This window comes from Diabrotica undecimpunctata, chromosome 9 (genome assembly GCF_040954645.1).
Source record: "Diabrotica undecimpunctata isolate CICGRU chromosome 9, icDiaUnde3, whole genome shotgun sequence".
Lineage (NCBI taxonomy): Eukaryota > Metazoa > Arthropoda > Insecta > Coleoptera > Chrysomelidae > Diabrotica > Diabrotica undecimpunctata.
Genome location: NC_092811.1, coordinates 3,114,196 through 3,140,634, shown reverse-complemented (window position 1 = coordinate 3,140,634; position 26,439 = coordinate 3,114,196). Strand labels below are relative to the sequence as shown.

At 33.5% G+C, this 26,439-nt stretch overlaps 1 protein-coding gene across 1 annotated transcript in view; it reads left to right on the top strand.

Annotated features, from left to right (window-relative positions):
- Window positions 1-26,439, top strand: part of LOC140449405 (discoidin domain-containing receptor 2-like) — a 1,157,947-nt gene that overhangs the window by 217,132 nt on the left and 914,376 nt on the right. The window contains exon 2 of the mRNA XM_072542564.1: window positions 15,163-15,268. Within this exon, the coding sequence (XP_072398665.1) occupies window positions 15,163-15,268 (106 nt within the window). The remainder of the gene's footprint in view (window positions 1-15,162; window positions 15,269-26,439) is intronic.

Here is a 26,439-nt window from a genome sequence, read left to right as displayed (position 1 = left end):
AGGTTATGCAGCCAGGATATTCTTCTTCGTCCTGGACCTCTTTTCCCATGCACTTTACCTTGAAGTATGGTCCGAAGTAGGTTGTATCGTTGTTCATTGCGCATTATATGGCCCAGGTATTCTAGTTTGCGACGTTTCTCTATGTCTCTATGTGACTATGTCACTTAGTATATTATTAAATCTATGTACAGCAAGCGCCAAGCACAAGAATCTCACTAAAACAAAATAATAAATTAATACAGAAAAAAATTTATTAAAATGATTTGGAACTTGAATTTCAATTTTTCATTATATGTTCTGAAAATGTACTTAATGTGTTTCGTTAACAATTTTCTAGTGATTTATGCCTAAAACCTATTATTTAAGTATCTTAAGTAAATAATTCAATTTTTTAATATTAAAAATTATGTATATCAGGGGTGAGTATAAGCCAAATCTTAAAATAATTAGTCAGATAACTTATTCTGTTTAAGCTCAAAAAATGGCCCCACATGCTAGCAAATAACCAAAAGCAAGAGTTATAATGAAATTAGAAGGTGGTTGGTCACTATCTGCCGTAGCGAACCATTTTAACGTAAGCAGAACAATAGTTTTTAATATTAATAAAAGATGGAGCGAACAAGAAATTCTAGAAAGAAAGCAAGGTTCTGGAAGACCAAAAATATCTACCGCTCATTAAGATCAGAACCGCAGAAGAGAGATTAGAAGAGAATTATGTCACAGTTTCCGGGAAGAAAGACAACAAATTGGCGCAGAATTTATGTTATGAATTTTTGAATTTGTGTGTCATAATAAATATAATATAATGTCAGACCAATCAAATACACTGCTTAAAATAATCAAATCTTGCTAAGAGTCGTATCAGTTTTTTTAGGAACCAGCGTATACAGGGTGAGTCATGAGGAACTTTACATACTTCTACCATATGTAGAGTCCCTCAGGGAGCATATCATGTGGCCACTAAAAAATGTCAACTCCTCTTCTTTATTAATTAACAGGGTGATTTGTGTAATTGACCATTTATTTCATTTTACTGTAGTGTTTATACGGCTCATTTGATTTTTTTAATTTTTGCATGATACAGTACACTACTATCAAGCATTCGACTGGTATTAGCTAAACTAAAAAATTCCAGGACTGGCTTTGGAAAAATTAATTTAGGGATTCGTATTAAATATTACACCCCGTATATATTTTTTTTTTAAATGCAATAAGTGATTTTCAAACTACATAAATAGCCAATGAAAACGACATATGCGACAACGTTGTCGCACTTTTATTAAATTTTTAGTGAACGATCAAATCTTACCAAAAATAGAACAACCATAATGAAGTATCAAATTATAAGGTAATTAATTTAAACAAATGTTATAAATTTCAAACATTTTAATTGAAATGATAAACTGAGTCACTGCACAACAAAAAACAGTAACTACTAACAATAACGAAGAACAATTTAAAAAAAAACTAAAAATATGTACATAGTTATGATAAACCCATAAATTAGAACTGGAAAAGATACAATAATGATAACAAAATAAAAATAATTCAAAATAGATTTTCGAAATGGAACCCCCGTACACATTTTTGTGTTGCCGAATTGTTAATTGACGTATTGAATTATGGATACTCTGGGGATCGTTTCTAATAGTATTACAACAATGTATAATTCTATCAATTAATTGTTGTCGGTTATTAATATTCACTGCGTAAACTAGTTGCTTCAATCGTCCCCAAATATGGTAATCAACGGGATTGAAATCAGGGGATCTTGAAGGCCACGAAATAGGACCTGCACGTCCTATCCACCTGTTGCCAAAAACATTATTGAGATGTTGTCTCACTGCCAGTAAAAAGTGTGGGGGTGCCCCATCATGCTGAAAATACATCCCTCGGATAGCAACGTTCGCGTTGGCAAGCAAATTCGGCAAAATATTTTGTAGAAAGTTCAAATAGACCTGCCCTGTTAAAGGACCATCAAAAAAGTGAGGACCTACTAATTGGTAATTTATGACACCAATCCACACGTTAACCGAAAACCTTAACTGAGAACGACGTTCTCGAATAGCATGGGGATTTTCTTCTGCCCACACATGTGAATTTCGTGAATTATTTATCCCGTCTCTGGTAAATTGGGCTTCATCTGTAAATATTGTCCTGTATAGCGTTGGTCGATTATTGTTAATCCATCTACAAAATTCCAACCTATCGATCTTATCTCCAGCATGTAGTCGCTGAACCATTTGAATGTGATATGGGTATAGATTATGTTTTTGTAAGACTCTACTTACTTTTGATTGAGTAACATTGAGTTCTCGACTTACTTGTCTAGTGCTTATTGTAGGGTTCATAGTAACGGCGTCCATAATGTCATCTTCCTGCGCTTCATCTACATGTCGCTCTGTTGTTCCACTAGGAAAAGTGCCATTTTCTCGCAAATAATTAAAAACTGACCCAAATGTTGGATGACTGGGAGTTCGACGATTAGGAAATCTCCTACGATATTCTCTACTAGCAGCCCTACCATTCCCATTACAGAATCCATAAACAAATATGTCTGCATATTCTGTGGTCGAAAACTGATGTGGCATTTTGAACGAAAGTAACAAAAGCTCTACCAAAACTAACACAATGTACTGAACGTAGATATGACAGAAGAAATATGTATTCTTGTACACATAAATAACAATTGATAATGACAATAATGACAATGGGTATAAAATATCAAGAAACGTCAAACGGTCAACGCCAACCTTCATTTGAAACTTTTTAGATTTATTTTTATTTAGTACAGTTGATGCAATGTATTATTATTTGACATAAAATTTTAATCATTTACAATCAACAAAAACTAACAGATACAAGAGGTTTGACTTTTTAATCAATTTAGTTTATTATTTATCGAAAATAATGCCCCAATACGATCTATGAGTAAAAATTTAAAATTGAAAAACAATTGATTCTATCGTAGAGATAATACAAAGTGACAGTAAAGATGTTAATTTTCTACGTATTAGATTATGTTGTAGGAACTCATTTTAATTAAAATGTTTGAAATTTATAACATTTGTTTAAATTAATACCTTATAATTTGATACTTCATTATGGTTGTTCTATTTTTGGTAAGATTTGATCGTTCACTAAAAATTTAATAAAAGTGCGACAACATTGTCGCATATGTCGTTTTGATTGGCTATTTATGTAGTTTGAAAATCACTTATTGCATTTTAAAAAAAATATATACAGGGTGTAATATTTAATACGAATCCCTAAATCAATTTTTCCATTAGTTTAGCTAATACCAGTCGAATGCTTGATAGTAGTGTACTGTATAATGCAAAAATTAAAAAAATCAAATGAGCCGTATAAACACTACAGTAAAATGAAATAAATGGTCAATTACACAAATCACCCTGTTAATTAATAAAGAAGAGGAGTTGACATTTTTTAGTGGCCACATGATATGCTCCCTGAGGGACTCTACATATGGTAGAAGTATGTAAAGTTCCTCATGACTCACCCTGTATATGATTTATACATTTATACAAGATTTAAAAATTTACAACCTTCATTATATTGTTTATATTACGAATTGTATTAAGCTTAAAGGCAAATGGTAAACTTTGGTATGTACTTGTGTATTAATGAAAAATATTTATAATGCACTCAGTAGAAGACATTCCCTCGACCATTACACCATAATATGAAATTATTAATGTTAAAGGCCTAATCGAATCTGAAAGGGACGTCGATCGATTGTATAGACCGCGATTGTAAACATATCTATTATTCGGCATAAAACGTCCATCCAGGTTCTGCTTTTGATTGTATAGAAGGTAAATAGTATAATAATTTCATATGCAAGAGAAACATTATTTCAATAAACCGGAAAATTAATAATGCAATTCGTTTTAACGTGGCAGCCGATATAAATTGCGATAATGTTCTGGCGGAAGCGCACCTGCCGTTTGGTCATATCTTTCGATTTGTTCCTGATAATGATATGTTTATGGTTTACTTCGGGTTATCTGGTTTCTTAAAAAAAAAACAATATTATACAGTTTACAATGTGAATTATAAAATAACTTTCATTAAAAATTGTTATAAAAGTTGGGGGACAAATTTTCTGTCGCTCGTTGGGATACCAAATTTTAGAATGTACTTATACTAAAGTTTCAGAATTCCAGGCAGTAGCTTCTCAGAAATGTAAATGCGATTAAGGCGATGACATCGCTGCCAGTTTGTGATGATAAATATTCTATAATAGCAATTTATAATTTAATCATTGACATGCAGCAAAATTATCATAGATTAATGATCGTTTTATATTTGTTAAGGTATCTTTTTTTTTTAGCCCTTTTTCTATCCGAATTGTCGAATAAAGGCCTCTCCCATTTCTCGCCATTCATCCCTGTTGTGTGCTAGGCGTTTCCACATTGGTCCTGCGACTCTTTTGATATCGTCGCTCCAGCGCATTTGAGGTCTTCCTCTTGGTCTCTTCGCATCGTACGGTCGCCAGTTTCCGACTTCTTTGTTCCATCTACCATCTTCGAGACGTTCGTTGTGTCCAGCCCATTTCCATTTTAATTTAGCTGCTTGTTTCGCGGCGTCCTTTATTTTTGTTTTGTTCCGGATTGCTTCGTTCGTTTGCCGATCTATTAGTGAGATACCAAGCATCTGTCGTTCCATGGCTCGCTGAGTTTTTCGAATCTTGTCCATGTTCTTTTTTGTGAATGTTCAGGTTTGAGCTCCGTAAGTGAGAACGGGAAGGATACAAGAATCGAACAATTTTGTTGGAAGGTTTTGGGGTATCTTTTTGTCTTTCAGTATGTATGAGAGTTTTCCAAATGCGGCCCATCCCATTCTTACTCGTCTGCTTATTTCGGTAGTTTGGTTTTCTTTGTTTACCTTGATATTCTGACCCAGATATATGTATTCTTCTACATGTTCCACTTTTGTTCCTTGGATGGTTATCGTCGGTTGATCATCTTTATTCGACATTAGCTTAGTTTTACTCAGATTCATTTTCAGTCCTTTTTTTATGGATTCCGTATGAAGCTCATCGATCATCGGTCTTCAGTTCTTTCCAGCTGTCGGCTATTAGTACTACGTCATCTGCATATCTTAGATGGTTTAAATACTTTCCGTTTATCGACAGTCCCTTCGTTTCCCAATTTAGTGATTTATAGATGTCTTCAAGTGCGGCAGTAAATAGTTTTGGAGATATGGTGTCTCCCTGTCTTACTCCTCGGTTGATTTTTATTGGCCTCGTTTTCATTCCGTTATCCATCGTGACTACCATTTCAGCGTGTTGGTATATATTATGTATTAATATCCTATATCTAGAATCTATTCTGCTGTTGACCAGTGCTTCCTCAATAGCCCATAATTCTATGCTGTCAAAAGCTTTCTCGTAGTCTATAAATGCTAAACAGATTGGTAAATTGTATTCGTTAACTTTTTCTATTAGGACCTTTAGTGTGTGAAGATGGACACATGTACTGAACCCTTTTCTAAATCCGGCTTGCTCTACTGGTTGATATACATCGAACTTTGTTGTCAATCTATTTATAATTATTTTTGTGAATGTTTTATAAAGTTGTGATAGTAGTGATATTGGACGATAATTTTTCAGATCTGTATTGTCCCCTTTTTTGTGTATTAATATTGTGTTAGCAGTATTCCATTCCCTTGGTATGTTTCCTTCAAATAGGCATTTATTAAAGAGTATTTTTAGGTACCTGATGACTTCTTCTCCTCCTTCTTTCAACATTTCTGCCAGAATTCCATCACTACCCGGTGCTTTATTTCTTTTCAATTCTTTAATTGCATTTTCTATTTCTACTTCGCTTATTTCGGGCATTACTTCAGAATTTACGTTTGTTAATTGTCTTTTCAGATTTTGCTTTGAAGAGTCAGGGGGGTCGTTTCTTGAGCGGTATAACTCAGTATAGAAGTTTTCAACTATGTTTGATATCTGAGCTTTGCTTGTTTCTAGTTGGCCTTGTTGATTTTTCATAGTTATAATATTTTTCTTTCCTAATTTCGGTTTGGTATATTTCAGACTTTGATTTTTCTCTATCACTCTTTCTACATGTTCTTGTTGATGTTTTTGAATATCGTCTTTTATCTGTTTTCGTATAGCTCGATTAAGTTCTTTGTATTCTGTGGTATTTCTTTTGTTTAGTGACAGGAGCTCTTTTCGTTGTTTCAGCATATTCTTCGATTCTGCACTTAGTTTGGATTTTTTGTTGTTATGGCGGGTTGCTACTTCTGAGCTAGCATTCAATAGTTCTTTTGTTATCTAAATCTTAAAATTTTTGTTATCTTAAGGTATCTAATAAAATATATTTAATAACATCAATATTTATTTATAATATTATATTGATATACCATATTTGTATATATAGATTTAGATATTTAATATTAGATATGCGGACGATACGGTCATATTTGCAAGTGACATGGAAGATCTACAGTACATAATACAACATGTATACAATGCATGTGAAAGGTACGGACTGCAAATGAATCTCAAGAAAACGAAATCAATGATATTCTCAAAAAAACCACAAAATGTAGATAACCTGATCATCAATAATACAACGATCGAAAGAGTAACAACATATAAATATTTAGGAACGTGGCTAACCGAAGATGGAGATCAAACAAAAGAAATCAGATCTAGAATAAAAATGCCTAGAAACACGTTCATAAAATTGAAGAGCTTACTTTGCAACCGTAACCTTAATCTAAAGATCCGCACAAGAATGCTACGTTGTTACGTTTTTTCTACTTTACTATACGGCATGGAAACGTAGACAATTAAACAGTCTGGAATCAAAAAATTAAACTCCTTTGAGATGTGGTGCTATAGGAGAATCCACAGAATATCGTGGACTGAAAAAGTAACTAATATAGAGGTGTTACAAATAATGAAGAAAGAATGTGAAGTCATAAAAACTGTTAAAATTAGAAAGATTCAATATCTGGGTCATATAATGAGGGGCGAAAAGTACGTATTACTTAGATTAATTAGGCAAGGGAAGATACAAGGAAAGAGAAACCCAGGACGACGCAAAATATCCTGGCTAAGAAATTTGAGAGAGTAGTTCGGTTGCAGCTCATTAGAATTATTCAGAAGCGCGGCCAATAAAATTAGAATAGCGATGATGATTTCCAACCTCCGATAGGAGAAGGAACCTGAAGAAAAAGAATTTATATATAGAAAACTTCTAAAGTACATTAATTTTCTTTGCAAAAGTCACACATGGCAACGTCGTGTTCTAGGACCAGCAGGACCAAGTCAGTCAGATAGCCAAGCGGGTCAGGCGGCCGAGTCTCATTCGCTTCACTGTCGAATGGTTAAGTGGATTTGCGTTCAAACCCTGGCTCGGTGTACAGAAAAATAAAAAAGGCTAACGCAGCAGTTTAAAATTGAATAGGTGGATTCTACAAGGTCTTAATTCAAAAAAGGAAATTTTTCAGAAACGAAGTTTTTCTGTTTAAAAATATAATTTGGAATAGATTCATTCATGTAATTTTCAGATTCATATTCTTGTTTCAAGACAATTGAAAGTAAGATTTGAACACAAAATCATGGCTTTTAAGAAGTTAAACATTTGTTTTTTTTTTTCAAAACGACTTGAAGTCAGTGACTTAAGCACTTTTGGAAAATTCATGTGAGAGGCAACTTCATATTATTATTCATTTGTAAGTTTATTGATAATCAGAGCTTGTGTTGAAGATATCAGCAAAGGTTTAATAACTATCTAAATACATTATTTAAAATTAATTTTTATTCATCAAAATGAATTATTCACATTTTTGTCAAAATTTGAAAAGTAAAGTTGAAAAATCTTTCAAATAAAAGGCTCTAGTTCATCATACACTGCAGTATTATTATCTTTGGAACCGTTTTGCACATTGGTAAGTGCAGTATTATAAAAGTATTTTGAACTTTCGGACTAATGAAATAAATTTGAGAAGGTTTTCCACATCGTTTTTCTTCTTTTCACTTACATGATTCACTAATGGCATAGACTTCACTGTACTGTACACTCCCAGCAAATTGCATCCTTTTTTCATAACTTTAAATACTAGAATCACCACAGTAGGTATTTTTAGCTTCAATGTCTTTATTACTTTTATTTGAAAATAAAAAAACTCATTGTTCCCGCATCAAAAAAGGAAGCTTGTTCAATAAACCTTATTTTGCAGCAACCATGAATTCAAAAAGTTTCAATCAAAAAACACTTTTCAGTACTCCTCTGGTTCAATTATTGTTTCTTTTCTTCTAAATATTTTTTCAAAACGTCTAAATACTCTGTTAGGAGGCATATAATAGCTATGTCCTCTGATTGGAAAGCAATGGTGAATATGACTAAACGCTCTGAAAGTCAGCACATAACTAAGTAGGAAACCCAAAACATTTTGATTGTTATTTTGGCCACTGCAAGCATCAGAAAACAGTTAAAGTGTCAATTATTTCGCTGTAAAATTTTTAAACTTGTCTTCCAAAATCCCCAAAACGTTATACAGAGCTGAAACTACTTCATTTGAGCCTCGCCCACTCTGGTTTTCAGTCCATGTGTACACAAAAGTATTAGTAGAATCTTGTGTATCTTTAATCAATACAAAAGTAAGGTTATAAACCCAAATTTGTCGAGAATAAGATACCTCACCAACTCTTAGTTTTGGAAGAGACTGGTTTTGTTCCATGTCAAAAGATACCTTAACTACATTAGCTTATGTTCTTTTAAGCAGTTCATAAAATTTCTTAGCTCGTAACTTATGCAATCTGTACTTAGTAATAAGGGAAGCTTTTTCTTGAAGGTCTTTGCATAAATTTATCTCACGTTTTGTTAGATCACAAAATGAACAAACGTCTGTCTTTGGACTTCCAAAACTTAGATTGAATTTCGTCTGGAAGATCTTAAAAAACTTTGAGTAAGATACAAGTGACTTCTTCTGTTCTTTTTGAGTCTGTTACCAAATAAGCCACAATTTTTTAATAGATAACTTCGGGCTAAGGCAACCGTGGACGCTCTTACTTCGACCGTAATGACTTTCACAACACTTTAATGATTTTATGAAATCAATCATTGATTAAGCTGTACTTGAATCTTTGGGTTTTATCATAGCTCTACCTCGCTTTTCACGATGACATTTTCCTGACTCTTTTAAAGCTTTAACTAATCGATTTAATCTTTTCGATGAAAATTGTGTGATGGACAGGAATATGGAATTACACAGAGTTAATAAAACAACATTTGTCTGTCATATGAAGTATTCTGCAACTGTTCGAGATCGTGGATTTGTTTTATTTCTAGGCCTATGTTGCTTAGACTCTTGATTGAAAAGATATTTGAATACAAAGTTGTTCTGATCAGCAGCAGTCTTATGTGAGTATATTTTATCATAAAAGCTACTTACATCATTAGGATTCAATAGATATGCCTTAGAAACATCACTTTTATGAGCACAAACAACGCGAGTATCTGGATGACCTTGTTTACTATTTCTTGCAAATTTTTTGAGATTTTTGTCGCACATGTCTTCATTTTTTTCTCGCTTCCTCTTGAATCAAGTGCTCCTCTTGAATTGAAGGTAAATCAAACTAGCTATACCTAAATTACCATTAGTTTTATGGCTACAATAAGTTAGGTACATATTTAAATTTTCAGACACCCAATTTTAATCTTTTAATCGCTTTTAACTGACTGTCTACCATAGGTAGGTAGGTAGGTTGTTGGCAGGTAAATAACAATAATTTTTTAGAAAAACTGAAAGCAAATTTTGTCAGGAGTCGTTGTGAAGAAGGTCCGTTGTTAGAAGGTGTCTTCCTATTCACCCACATATGTTCGGTGACATAAAAACTGTCCGTTTAACAGGGGTTTCCGTTGGGGACAGGTATCCGTTGATAGAAGTTTTACTGTATCTGTACCTTTAATATTTCAATTTATGTGTACGTGTAACTTACCATGTCTTTTGCGTCCATTCTTTGCAAGTTTTTCACTTCCTCGTAAGTTTTTTTAAACTTTGGTGTATAGCCACGTACTGGATATTTTTCGTTTCATATTAATATTCTTTAAAAACAGTCCATCAAAATATTTTTGTATACCCATTAAGAATTTATTTATTTCATACTTTGTTCAACATTACTATTTTATTCTTCAACAATTTACAAAACTAGCTTGCTCAGGTTTAATTGATCTATAGTTGGCGTTAATTACACTCTCCATACCTCTGCGTAATTTAGATATACCATCTCCACAGTTGTATATTTCAACATCTCCCACTGTTGGTCAGTTGGTCTTGAGTAACGCTTTTACATATTAATTTTATAGTTCTCCCATTGACCGGGGGTTTAACTGAACTACTTGAATTATACTCCATTTATACATTGCTTTCAATTTTGGTTTTTTATTTTTTAGTATTTTAATTTCATAGTCAGATTTCTTCTTTTCTACAGTATTGATGGTGCCTGGCAGACTCTTTTATTGTAGTCAACCACCCACTGTCTAATAGATTGTTTAGTATATTTTTTGCATTCATACTTTACGTCCACTTCAATTGCTCTCAAACTAACACCCTAATTATTATAGATAGGTTTAAGTGTGAGATCTGGATTGTACAATCTAGTTAGAGTATTCTATTTATGTCATATTTCATTAGTTGATTTCCTATAGTAGTGTCGGTTGGACCTTTGGTAAATGCTTAGTTACATGGAATTTTGAAATGTGCAGATCACATCTACATGATTGTGACTGCCCATCCAAACTGTCATATGTCACATGTCACCTTAACATTTCCGTTAATACCGGGAGTCATTCTCTCTCCTGTTGCCGACCAAAATGTAGCTTCGACTTTTTAAATAATTTTAAACTGTTTGTCCTTGTTTAGTGTAGTGTTATGTTCAACTTTATCTTTAATTTTATGTTTATGACATTCTGAGATTGTTGGATAGAACAAAATTGACGAAGTAAGTCTAAAACGTTAATCACAAAAAAAACTTTTATCATCCATTAACTTTGAGTTTTTATCGAGGTTAATCAAGTTCTTCATTTAAAAAAACGTTTCTTGGCTTATTTCAGATGCCCCTGAAGATGCTCCTCTAGGAAGCGAAAGTACTTGGACAAGTTTAAATTAATAAAACTGTGCTCGATATCTGCCTTTATTTTATCAAAGTTCATTTATTCGATCAAAATATTTTTGACCAAACAACACATTATTTAAGACTCTTCCGATAATTTCATACTCGAAATGGGATTCGTTTGAATATTCCCCCAGATTCCGGCTTTTCATAATTCAGATAAACTCACTTGCAATTTGCAATTATTTTAAATATATTGAATTAATGGCATAAAATTATTATTGTATATCTGTCATGCACACGCTTCATATCGAATTAATGCAATTTGAAATGACTATTTATCATAAAGCGCTTTTTAGGGCATAGTTATGATAAACTCAAATAATAACATGAAAAATTGTTAATGTTTAAACCTCAGTTAATTAGATATATACAACAAAGTGTAATCGTGTAATAAAAGGTCAGTAGTACTTTAGGTTAGAGTTTGTGGGTCACCATAATTTTACAGAGAGACTAGATACTCAAAACAAATTGTAGTCATTTTTATTCAGATCGCCTAACGAAAGGTAGACACATTGTGTGTTATATCTTTCTTTTTTATTTTGGTCTATAATTTTTCACTATTTTTCCAATTGCAGAATAAGATGTCATTCTTACCCTTCCACAGCATCTTTCTATTTTGGATCTTGACCTGCTAAATATTTAATTCGCCTTACAGTGTCTAATCTTTGCAGGTACACACATCAAACCAGCTCCATCTTTTTTTTTTGAACGTTAAGATCGATTGTATAATTTCACTATTTGAAAGTCATCGTTTAAAGGCCCAGAAATGCGGAAAGCTGTTTGGAAATCTAGTGACGTACACTTACTTTTATTTTAACGTTAATTATATTTTATTTTTCAAATATTAATGTTCGAAATAGGCCACAATATATTTATTTACAAATTTTTACTGACGTTTCGATCTCTATATCCAAAGACCGCTTTCAAAGATATAAATGGTAGTTATATTTATTTTATTTGTTTATTATTATATATTTTTATAATCTTATATTGTTTATTTTCTTTTTTTTCTATCTTTAAAAACGGAATAGAGACCGAAACGTCAATGTATTAAACATGTAAATAGATATATTGTGGCTTATGTCCAACCTTCTCCCTAAAAATACAGAATGCCACAAACAAGCAGCTATAGAAAAATAAATATATCTGTCATTTGTATGTTTGAAAACGGTCTCTTTATAGAGATCGAAACGTCCGTAAATTAAACATTTGAATAAATATATTGTGGCTTAACCCAACATCATTTCTAAAAATACAGAATGACAATCGAAAAGCCATAGAAAATAAATAGTACTATCATTTGTATAATTGAAAACGGTCTCTGGATATAGAGATCGAAACGTCAATAAATAAACATATGAATAAATATTTTGTGGCTCATTCCCTACATTCCCCTAAAAATACAGAATGCCACAAACAAAAAGCTATAAAAAAGAAGTCATTTTGAAGAAAGTTTACTGATGCCAACCGGCTGTCGCGGAAGTTACGCTAAAACGTCTTTTGACGTGACCCGTCCAACAGTTACACAATGAAATTTTTTTAAAACAATTTTAAGACAGTTTCCACACCACCCCAGAGGTATGTCTTGTGGCGCGATACTTTTTTTAAATGGGTGTTTGCCCTATTGCCATAGGCCATATTGTCTTATTAAATAAAATGAACAAAACACTTAAACAGTATAAAACAAAACAAAATAAAATCCTATAAAACAAAATAAAATTCTATAAAAACAAAATAAAAATAATGTGATGTGTTTAAACACAAACACTATACACACTTACTATGTTCTTCTCGTTTTTTTTGTTTTTAGTTTTTTTATGCTGATGTTCTTATTAAACTATTAGAAAATATTATTCGCTGTCTAAACCTAAAGATGCAGTGCTGCTATCGCTGTCATTATCTTCACCACCTGGTGTAATTATAATTGGCTCTAGTAAAACTTTGATATGAGTGTCAAGTTCCCACATACGATGTTCTTCTTTAATTATGTGGCCTATACATTTAGCCCATTTCGCTGGAGTTACATGGAGGATTGCTTGAATCAAAAGTTTCTTAATTTCGTTTAATTTGAACGTTTTGTTATTGCGTGCTACTTCTCCTTTCACTTGCTCCCAGATAAGTTCAATGGGATTAAGTTCGCAATGATAAGGTGGTAGACGCAGAACTTTGACACCATAATCTTCTGCAGTTTCATCTACAGCATATTTAAGATATTCAATTTTCCTTAACCGTGCAATGTCAAGGAGCTAAATTTTGAGCATTGATTCTTCGTATGCAATCCCCTTTTCTGTAAGACATTCTTGAATCCTCCCTTTCAATTTCTTTAATAATCACCTGTTTTTTTCAACTAAAATTGAAGAAAACCATCATCAAGAAACCCTGTATCACTTCCTATATGGGTGACGATTAAACGCCGTCCCTTTCCTGATGGAGCTTTTAATCCTGTATATCAGCCTTCTATAAATGCTTCGCGTTTACTTTTGACATTTAAATCTTGCCAAACTTTTCCAACTGTATGACCTTTTCCAACCTTGGTTAATCCAGGTTTCATCCAAATAACATATTTTGCGTCCAGTGCTGCGAATTTTGCGTATTTCTTCTAAATATTTTCTTCTCCGCACAATAATTTTATTTTTTTCTAATAGCATACTTTTTCTGTTGAGTTTTAAATATCGAAAGTTCATTTCACGCATGGTCCTGGTTAAGACTCTACGAGATATCTTGGGTAAGGAGTCATCGTTTTCGAGCTCTTGAGAAATATTTTTCAGTGTTGGAATTTCATTCCGAAAATAAAATGAATGAATTTTTCGACGTATAATATTCCTTGTCTCGTCATCCAAAACAATTCTTTTCCTACCTCTAGTTTTACCTTTTTCTTGCTTTTTATTTTCCGATGTATTTTTAAGTACACGATAAATACAGCTAACGGATACTTTTGTTAAACTGCTACAAATGTCGACCGCTTGGCTAACATTTAATTCCATTTTTCTGCCGACTATTGCTTCATAAACGTTTCGTATTATTACCTTCTCTTCGGACGTTAACATTTTCCGTCTCTTTTGCGGCATTTCATTTTTGGAATCAACATCAGAATTTTGCAGTCTTCTCTTGGAACAACTCGGTTTTTCGTCCAACTCCAATAAAACTCAAACCAAATAATCACAGAATATAACTAAACATTTACTATAAAACGACAAACTATAACACTCGTATTATCAATAACACGTTTTATCAATAACACAAACTTATCACATAAAATACCCTACTCTCAGATACGCCAATTTAAATAACCTATTGTTGATGGGCACTCGCTCGACAAAAACTAGTTTGATGGCTTTCTGTGGATCTGAATTGAAACGGAGTTCCGTCACTAATTCCAAAGTTGCCAAACGATTAAAAAATATTGTTTTAAAATATCGATTTTTATTTTATAAATTTAAATATGTAACGAAACGGAACACATAAATAAAATTTATTTCATTACAATTTTGTGCTTAATTTTTACTATTGAAAAGATCAGGTTTTTTGTATTTTTATGACGGTAATAATCGCTGCATGGAAGAATACAGGTTTTGTATGACCATAATTACTACTTGTGAACAAGAATTGGCTACACTGTTCGACAACTTCTGGTCAAGTCTACTATAGAGAAGCACAAATAAATATACTACTTTATATATTTTGTAATTTCTTATGAGAAAACGCAAATTGCAATCGAGAAAACAGGCAGTTTTCGAGGGCCGCTGTGTACATTTAAATTTGAGGATATTCCGCGTTTAAACTATGATATCACTCTTCTAAATTGAGGGTTTCTACTTTACATATAGATCTCTTATTTTAACGATGAGTGTTCTACGAATTCCTATCCTCAGGTACTTCATTTTATTTTTCATTCTCTTTGAATTTACCATTAACGATTCACAATACATGAATTTTATACATAAAGCATTATACTATAAATTTATCTTTTTTCACTATTGACTCATGGGTTTCTTCTATTTCAGGTGAATGCAGAGCAGCTCTGGGCATGGAAGAAGGAAGAATTCCAGACCATGCCATTTCTGCTAGTTCTTCGTACGAGGCCAAAAGTGTAGGACCACAGAATGCAAGGTAAGTCGTTACAATGTTTATTGTGATAGACATAAGTTAACTATATTTTATAGAAACGCAAAAGAATCAACAGTGACTATAATGAGTTTAACTATGATTTCAGTGAGTTTTTCGTGTAATTTTTTCTTCTTTTTATTTTTCTTCCCTAGTAAATGTTTAATGTAGTGTATTTGTATAATAAGAACGCCAGTTGATAAAGCATTTGCGTGCCAGTTCTGTTCTGCCAGGCTCAACCTAACAGTCAGCCCATTTGCCTAGATGTCTTAAGTGTTCCATCATGTCCAGAGTTTTCTGATTGATTTTAATCTTTATTATTAATTTCGTCCAATGGGACTAACTCACAATTAATTTGCAAAACTTTTAACAATGTTTATATTTTCTAACTTGTAATTATAGATTAAAGGCTGCATAATACATATTATTCCTTCCCACGGACACAAGACATAAAAAACAAAAATCAAACACAAATACACACTCACTCCCCGACATAAATCGCATTTCTTTCAAAGAAACTACTTGCCCAAAGATAAAATCGATGCGACGAGTCACGTCCTTCTTTATAATCAAATACAAAGTACGAAACAGCTATTTGGGCCCTTCAAAGTAATTCTTAGCCTGTCTATTCTTCTGTCACAAAGCCCTAACAGCCTTTCAGAAATCTGAATATCCTCAGTAACCAAGTTTTTACACAAAACATTTAATCCACTATCGTCTTCGCCCGCGGTTAGCGAAAAATAAAGTCCTCCCTCGAAAAAGGGGAACCACCTAAATCCGAAATCGGCGCAGGGGCGTACTTATTTCGTTAGGAACTTTTTAGTAATTTGGGAATTATATGACGTATGGATCAGAAACAAAATCCGAGACAGATACAATGGAACGGAGGAAATCAGAATACTAAGAAGAATTATAGAAAATAGCCTGAGAAGAAAAATTACTGAAATATTGTGGAGCTGCAATGACAGAACAATTAACAACATTAATTAATAAAATTATAAAACACAATAAAATACGGGCAAGAATGGAGAACGAACGAACTAATTGAACGAAACTACAGAGGTAAAATTGTTAAATACTACGCTATAACTTACAACTAAAATTTAACAAGTACTAATAAATTAGAGCATAAGTTTAGCAGATGAACAACAGGGTTTTGGTAGTGGAAGATCGTGTACAGTTGCAATATTCGTTATAAAGCAAATTACTGAGAAATCACTAGAGTATAATAGACCAGCATTTCTGTGTCTGATTGGCAGAGTAAGACTCAAAGATGTAATTCATCTTCTCTATAGTAGAGAAATTCCCCTAAATATTATAAAAACTATCTAAAACATCTACCAAAACAACAAAATGGAAGTCAGAATAGATGGACAACTTTTAGAAATAGACAGCGGACTAAGACAAGGGGATTCATTGATCCCCATGCTCTTCGATTTGATCATGGATGAAGTCATCAAAAGCGTAAACAAATAAAGAGGATACAGACTGGAAAACAAAGAAATAAAAATACTCCATTACGCAGACGATGGAATATTGATAGCCCAAGATGAAGATATTCTGCAAAGACTAGTCCACAGATTTAACATAAGAGCAAAAGAATTTAATATGACAATCTCGTCTCAGAAAACTTAAACAATAGTAGTCAGCAAAGAACCAACCAGATGTAAAATAGAAATTGGGTTTCTACTAGGACGGTTTGAGTAGTAAGGTGAACACGACGTCCACCAAGAAGCAGATTTAACTAAAACTAGTAACCACCGTTTAAAAAAAGCAAGTTTCTGTTAGGATTCAGCCAACTACGTCTGGCGAACAACGGGCCAAGCAATAGCGCATTTGTAGGGCCTAAAGACCGTGGGCAAAAACAAGAAAAGAAAAGGACAGAATGTTACAGTGAAGAATGTAAACAGGCCATACAAGAAAAAGAATGAAACGAAGCACACAAGAAGTATATGGAACGGAAAAGTAGAGAAAAACAAACAACTTTTGAGGATGCACGACGGAAGGCGGAAAAAATATACACAAGAGAAAAAAAATTGAAAATGATCAGATATAGAAAATGGAACAGATCATTTAAAGTAACGATCTATGAAAAGCATATTAACATCTTTGAAATCTAAGAGGAGGATATAACCCAACCAGATTTGTGAAGAAACCAAGAAGGAGAGATCATTAGCAAACAAACAAGAAAAATTTGTTTGGAAAACCCAGTTCCAAGCTCTGCTAGGAACACAAGAAAATGATCATCTCTTTGATTTGCGGCAGAACGAAGAAGAGGATAAAGAAAGAAGAAACCCAACTTGAAAGATCATGAAAGCAATACAGGAGTAAAGAAATTAACAAGAATCTTTCCTCGGAACTCTTTAAATTAGGTGGCGAATACCTAACAATACAAATTCATGCACTTTTAATCAGGATGTGAAATAAAGAGAAAATTACTAGTGACTGGATCAGAGGAATTATTTGCCTAATTTACAAAAAAGCTTCAGAACAATCTTAAATGTAAAAATTACGTTCTTGTGTTAAGCTTACAACATTTGTAAGAATGATTGTGATCAAGAAGGTAACGTGCGTAAGTAGAATCTGTTTTTCTATTATTAAAACCCCTTTTGTGTTCTGCTATCCGTTTGTTAAAGGTTCGACCTGTTTGACCGATGTAAGTTTTTGGGCAGTAGGCACATGTATTCTGTTCTATGACAGTCGCCATTCTTTTCTATGTATTTGGCTATTTTTAATGATATCTTGCCTGTTTATGTCATCGAGCAGAAAGTAGTGGGTTTTTGCTCTGTAGATGGAAATACTAATTTCATCCATCCGCGTCCGCGTCGAATCCGTCACAATTATAGGCGAACATCAAACCGGTTTTTGGCAAGAAAGATCGAGAAGAGATCAGTTCTTTACGACAAATAAATAGATCTTGTCTAGTCATTGATTGAGCTTGTGACTCAAGAAGGAGAAGTCATTTATATAAAATCTTGATAAATTTTAACTTCCATTCAAAATATATTCGACTTATAACAATAACGATGGACTCAACAACAGCAATGTTCCACATGCAGAATAAAGGTTTTGAAATGGTCCAACTTCTTAAACAAGGAGAGGCTTTGGCTGTACATTCTGGCCCTTGAATATGTGTCAACACAGTCCAATATCGGAAGAGCCTTCTAATAAGGTTTGTTAATTTTATAATGACTAGCATTGTACAAAAGTAGAACAAGAAAGTATTGAGATATTTAATTTTTTTGCTCTGAACAGTCTAACAAGCGGTAATTTTTTGCCATAAAACTAGTGTGTCATTAATTTTCAAATCGAATATATATAAAATGGGAATTTTCAACTTGGTATAAGTTAGAAATATTAGTTTGACAAAGGATTTTCATTCAGACTAATGAGACTAATATTAGTTTCGGGAGAATCCACCTCTGTCCAAAACTTTTGCTTCCTTTTTCACTCTTGCTTTCTTAGACGGTGTTTATCAGCTTCCGGAAGAGGAAAGGGGAACGCACTCCGGCGTCGCACCGGTAAAAGGCCTAAAAAGACACTAAAGGGGAAGGATATACACATTTTGGTCCCTTCAAGGGTGTTATTGATACTCGAAAAGGGATGATGATGCTCCACTCTAGTCGTCAAACTTTGTATTATCGCTTTGATTCGATCAATTCATTAGTATTTAGTGTAATTTCGACGATTTCGGAGATATGGTGACCCTTTTGTTCACTTTGGTCGCGTCGCAAAGGGTTGGCGAGAGTTGGGAAAACTGGGTTAATAAAAATTAGGTTGTGACAAAGGCTCGGCAAGATGCTACGGGGCAAATAAGTCATGTGGTTTCTCGATTAGGTAATTATTTCGCTTTTTTTACTTTATATAGTAATAATAATAGTAATAACAATGTCTACACACAACCAAACTTATATGGAATCATCCAGTATTTCTTACTAATAATAAGAAATGGATGATAACTTTTTTTAAAGATTAGAGATAAAGGTTTTTGTTGGAAATACGATTCATAATTGATGAAATTTAATCAAGTACACATTGAAAAATTTTATTATTTGTGTCAAGTTGTATAACCGAGACGTCAGAGTAAAGTTAAGTTTGTGTTCAAAAAAGGTAATATGCCCTACGTAGGTTTGTCAGATGTTCAGAGGGGAAGAATTGTTGCTCTTGTTGAGCAGGGAATATCACAAAGGCAAATTTCTATCCAGACAGAACAAAATTTATAGGCTGAATTGGTGTCTGGAACACTAGAACTGGACAAATGAAGATTGGCAAAATGTCCTTTTTTCAGATAAAACCAGAATTGGCCTGAAATCAAATGACCGTGGAATTCGGGTTTTAAGAGGTCGAGGCAGACAAGCTAGACTTCAAAATATAAAGGAGGAAATGTAATGTTTTGGAAAGGTATTATGATGGGAGAAAAAACACCTTCCGTCCCTTACGGCAAAGTTTAATGGGTCGCCGGTATGTCGATTTGGTACTAGAACCCATAGTTAGGCTGTGGCGAGGTGCAGTGGGAAATATTTTCATTTTCATGCACGATAATGCCCCTCCACATACCAGGAGAGTTGCCACAGACATTCTGGAAACTGCAGATGTCACTGTTCTGAGCTGGCCTGCCTGCTCACCTGATATTAATCCCATTGAGCATGTGTGGAACCTCATTAAAAGAAGGATTAGAGCTCGAAGGGATAATCCAGGTAATGCGGATCAGCTCATTCAAGTCGCTCTAGAAGAATGGGCAAATTTACCTCAAGAACAAGTTGACGATTTGATTAGAAGCATTCCCTGTCGGATTGAAGTTTGTATTAGAGCTAGAGGTGGCAACACTGACTATTAAAATGAACAACAAGACTGTTTCTTTCTTAAGTCAACCATTGCAATGTGTTTTTTTTGCGTTTTTGTTAATTTCAAGCATTTGTAACATTTTTTGATTGTTTTTTTTTATAGTAATTAAACTGGTTTAGTATAAAATGTAGTTCATTTTCCATTAAAAAAAAATTAGTAATACTTTACAAAATCGGAAATACTGTGTGATTCCATATAAGTTTGGTTGTGTGTATTTTAAAAGATTTAAATCAATTCAAGATATTTCATCATCATTATCCAGCCTTCATTTGTCACGCCCACTGCTGGATATAGGCCTCACTTAAACTCCTCCATTCTTTGCGATTTTGTGTCAATTCCTCTTTGTTGTCAATTTTTGGTGATACGCCTGATGTCGTCAGCCCAACGTGTAGGTGGTCTTTCTCTACTCCGTTTGTCTGCTGTTGACCTCCAAAGATATTTACAAATCAAGATATTCATCTACATCATAATATTCTATCCAACCTAACAAAAATGTGATTTTAAGTAAATTTTAATTTATGTTTCTAGTTTTTTCATATTCTCAGGCTAATTTATTAAATTTGTTGAAGTTAAGTTAAGAATAGTTATGAAATGTTCTTTTTGAATTCCAATAGACTTTTAACAGATCCCTATTATGGTTGAACACCGAATGTCAAAAAGCAATCAAGCAATATAAAACATATTTCAACAAAATGAAGAAACATGGTAACAAAATAACACAACTAAACATCATTGAATAAAAAAGACAGCGAGCATTATGTAATAAAATAATTTTTATAAAAGACAGGTCTGTAATGCAATGATCGTAGATTTCCTGGTCTAATATGCCAGGATCGTTCTCCTTGTAGCAACCGTTTAATATGAGGTCATATTTCAATGTCGGCAGACATACACGACATTGACCACGGTCAGCGATGACCCTACCAGCCATCGTAGCCACTCCATGCCCTCATAAATGTTGAACCGTTTGCTGAGCTGACGCGGCTAGCTGTTTTAGAGCAAAATTTACACATGCTTAAGATCCAGTTGCAGTTTTTAGTAAGGGGTTGATTTAAATAAACTATGACCATATTTTACCTTATAGGCGGTGACAATTTAATTGGTCATATATTTAATTTGAAAATAAAAGAAACTTATGTATAATCATTAAAAAAATTAAGCAATTAGAGCAAGCTTTGGAAAAAACTTCCTTTTTTGGGTGATTAGTACTACCACACAAGTATTTAAAATATAACCTAACTTATTGATAATGTTTGGCTTCCTTTATAACAAATTTAAAGGAAATAAAATAATATAAAACAGATTAAGCTATATTTGGTACTTTTTTACCATAAGTAGATTATTTATCATATACATACTTAAGAACCCTCCAAATATCCTATAATACTATAAGTACCCAATAATAAAAATGCCTTTTTTGCCCATTATGCATATTCTAGGTGTTTTTTGCACATTATCACTTTTTTCGTAAATTTCGCCCATTTCTCCTATTTAATAAACAAAGAACACACATTTTAAAAAGTTTTATACCTTTGTTTAGAAAGATGACTTCTAAATTAAGTGCATGGTTCGTACCACATTCGTAACTTTCCCTAAGTAGATCCCATAGAGAGACGTGGTCTCAGGGTCAGCAACTCCTGTGATGAAGGATTTTTTTAAATGTTAAGTAATTTTCCTACATTGCCTATATGTGAAGATTTCTGCCTTTTATAATACCAATCTTTGCCTATATAGGTGCTTTTTTTTTCAATTTTTGTTGCCTCTGAATCTGAGCTATGGTTATCACTTTCGCGGTCTATTTTAGAATTATGTTGATAAGATTTATGCTTTTATAATTAACAGAATTCGTCTTTTCTTAAAAATTGACCCTACCGGATTCTCTTATTCTATTATTTATAGATCTTTTATTACACATTTGAGCTTAGTGTTACATTGCTAAATGTACATAGTTTCTTCTTCTTGTAGTACCTATCGATTTCGGATGTTGGCGACCATTATGGCAATCTGTAATTTGCAAACAGCTATTCGGAAAAGATTTGCGATTGTTTTTAACCAATTTTCTTTGGCCTTTCGTATTTCGGTTCTTATTTGTCTCTGAATATTTTTGTATATTCTTTTCTTTAATTTTCTTCCATGAGTTGCAGTATATTGTCATTTATCCAACTTTTACTCTTCTCTTTATTTTTTATTAGATGTTCTCTCCGATCTTGTTAAAGGTTTCACATATATGTTGGAGTGATTCTTCGGGATCATACGTTTGCTCCATGTTACTTCTTCTTCTTCTGGTTCGTATCCGTTTCGGATGTTGGAAATCATATTGGTAATCATGACCTTGCTCGCTGCGGCTCGAAACAGCTCCGTTGAGGTTTTCTTAAACCATGTTCTTAAATTCCGCAGCCATGATATTCTCCTTCTACCAGGTCCTCGCTTACCTTTGACTTTACCTTGCAATATAGACTGCAGCAGGGAGTAACGGTGCTGATTTCTCATAACGTGTCCCAGATATTGCAATTTTATGCTTTGGATCGTAAACACAATCTCTGGTTCCTTCTTGATTTTTTCTAGAACTTTCTTGTTCGTGATCCTTGATGTGCATGATATTCTCAGCATTCTTCTATAAAGCCACATCTCAAATGCTTCAAGTTTTTTAATAGTGGTGTCTGTAAGCGTCCATGCCTCCTCCCAGTACAACAACACAGAGAAAACATAGCATCTCAAATGTCTCATTTTTGTATCTAGGGATATGTTGTGACTTTTGAAGATGGCGTTCATTTTGTTAAAGACCGTTCTTGCCTTTTCTATGCGGCACTTTATTTCCTGTACATTGCTCCACTGTTCGTTTATAATAGTTCCCAGGTAGCAATACTGTTTTACTCGCTCTATCTGCGTCCCATTAATGTATAGATGAGCCCCATTTATATTCTCCTTACTGATAATCATTTGTTTCGTTTTGTGGGTATTAATCTTTAGTCCGTACTGTTGACTGTACTCGTTTATTCTGTCCATTAGCCTCTGAAGTCCCTCTAAACTATCTGCTATCACCATGGTGTCGTCGGCATATCTAACATTGTTTACTCTTTCACCATTTAGAAGGATGCCTTCGTCTATTCTGTAAAGAGCCTCGTTAAAAATTTTCTCTAAGTACATATTAAATATCAACGGCGATAGGATACATCTCTGTCTAACTCCACGTAGTATTTTTATGTGATCTGTTTCTTCTCCGTTAATTTTCATGTATGCGGTCTGATTCCAGTAGAGTTCTTTTGATGTTGAACTCTGTCAAATGCCTTTTCATAGTCGATCAAGCACGCGTATACGTCGCAGGTAACATCCCTGCATCTTTGAATCAGTACCTGTACTCCGAAAAGTGCCTCTCTGGTACCCACTGCGTTAATGAAGCCGAACTGTCTGTCCGATATTTGTTCCTCGCACTTCTTATAAATTCTTCCATGGATGACTCTAAGAAACAGTTTCAACATGTGGCTCATTATTCTGATTGTTCGATATACTTCGCACTTTTTAGCCCCCTGTTTTTTATAGGTATCGCTATGAATTCTGATTCTAGCCATTTATCAGGGATGATTCCTGTATTGTATATTTTATTGAAGACAGCCGTGATCCAATTTATTCCTTCTTCCTCCAAGAGTTTTAAAAATTCAGCTTCGATATTATCAGGCCCTACAGCTTTCCTGCATTTCATCCGTTTTATTGCTTCTTCTACCTCGGATTTAAGTATGTCCGGGCCCGTTATTCTCTCTGAAAATGGATGTCTATAATCCGTTCTTTGATCTTGAAAAAGTGTCTCCAAATATATTCTCCATTTGTCTTTCATCTCCTGGGTGTCAATGATTAATTTTCCATTGATGTCTATGAGTTTCATTTGTGTTCGCTTTTTAAAAGCCATGTTACTTAGCTTTTCTGAAAGAATCTTGGTGACTGTCTCTTTTGTTTCCTCATCTTCTAGTCTTCTCATATTACATTTTTTGTAATTATTCTTTTTTGTAACTTTTTTTAAATCTAAACCTAAATTTACCAATAACAGGGATATGATCTGGCGATACGTAAGCATCGGGGTAACTTTTAACTGATGGGCATCTATTACGGAATCTCTTGTTCACCATTATGTATTTAATTTAATTCCTTATTATGTTTCCTGGTTGAGTTTTTGAAGAGACCCAACTATATAGTTTACAATACCTAATTGATTTATTTCCACACTTAACTCATTGTTTAAATTGTTGAATGAAATTGATTGGTGGCTGGTTAATCGTGGTGGTAAATAATTGATGAATAGGGTGGAGAAATAACTTGTTAGACGAAATCTCTTCACACGGTCTTTATTGTGCTCTTATGGTAACATATGGAAACATACTGCAACGGTTTTGCCTAGAGCTTACAGGGTTGCCGTCTGGGCAATTTAGAACTTATGGCTAAACATTTACATTTAAATAAAATAAAATATTTTTAAACAAATATAAACACTCATCAATGGTTACAATAAGATATAAAATATTCTTATAATATAAAAATCTAAAATTTATGAATTTTAGAATATGTTTTGCTTGATATAAAAATAGTTGGGCTTCAGATATATCCTTTACAGGCCATAGTAACTTAAATAAAATATGGATAACATCCACAACACACCAATTTACCTCGAGGCATATACGCTATAACATTTTCATAAATCTTCTTTCAGATGTATATAAAAACAACTTCCGCAGTGAATGAAATAAAATTGAAGCGCCTGCAGACCTTAAAACATTTTTACATGGAATGACATTCCATCGTTTTGGAGAAAACGCAATTTTTCATCTTCGATACTCGGTTAGGCATAAATTGAGTACTGACTCGTTTATATATATCGAAATGTATTCCCATAAAACATGCTTTTCAAATAAAAGACTCTATAATAAAGTTATTCTACGCCAAGGAAGAGGGACGCGCAGGGCGGGAATGCCCAGAGCTGTAACAAGGATGCAACGTTCGGTTTTAACGTAGCGCGGAAGAATCAATGGATTTTTCTCTATCCTGAAGCTAGTTAAAAATTGTAAGTTATATTAACTATTTGCTTTATAACTATATAATTTTTATAACTATATTAGCTGTTTGCTTCGCAAATTTTAAGAAGCACCGTGGGGAAAATTTGAATTCGGTTTCGCCAGGTAGAAATCGTTTGATTTCTCTTTTTGTTTTTAGATGGCGTAGTAACGTCCGTATACAGTTATGTTGATAACTATTGTCTAGGACGGGAAAGATTTTTGTTTTTGGTTCAGATTAGTGGCTATACCGCTCTGAGGAGACCTAAAGAGGTCGAAATACGTATAAGCGGCTGTAGCTGCCCTGTATCAAAAGAAAAATCTAATACCGTCATTATGTTTTATTACTTTACTTCGGTTGGAGTACCAGAAACTGAATTCACTACGAATTTTGACCATGATAAACGGCATGTGGAATGCAATTTTAGATTCCCTTGCCGAGTAGTTTATCAAGCTGTTTGCTTCGCAAGTTTTAGGAAGCACAGTGGGAAAAATTTGAAAATTCGGTTTCGCCAGGTAGAAATCGTTTGATTTCTCTTTTTGTTTATATTAACTACGTTTAAATATCCGAGAACTCTTAACTCTGAAGAAAAACTAGCGATATAGCAAAAACAAAAACAATAACATGAGAAAACATCTAAACAGAGAAAGTTTTACAAACTAGTGAACACTAAAAAGACTTTTAATCCACAATCAAACTATTAAGTCACACCTCTCTCTTTAATCCTGACCACCTGGAGTGTGTATTGTATGTCTTCAAAGATCTTTGTCTCTGGTCATTTCTTTTAAATCAAGCATAGGTCTTTTTCATATTTCTGTAATTTGATTCCATTTCAGTGTTCCAGTTTCATTTCAGTGTTGCAATTCGAGAAATTACAACGGTAAAACTCCTGTTCGTCCTCCTAAGTCTTCATTTCTAACTCGGCCAAGAAGCGACACACTCAGCATCGAGTTTTATATTTTCCTCTGAGCTATTTGCAGCGTTTTAAAAGTTGTAGCTGTCAATGTCAAAGTTTCGGCATCATAGGTCATCACAGACAACACACATTGGTCAAATGTTTTACGTTTTAAAGAAATTGGTATATCGCTTCTAAAGATGTCTTTGAGTTTTTCATATTTTAGTACGTTTCTCAATTGACAAAATAGGGGTGACAGATGAACAAGCTACCACCAGTAATATTTAAAATTGGTGTTCAAACGTTTCTAAACTTCTTTCACAAGCTACTAATACGTGTATGACAAAAACGCACTTTTTTAAAATAATTGAATATAAAAATTATTGTCTAATATACT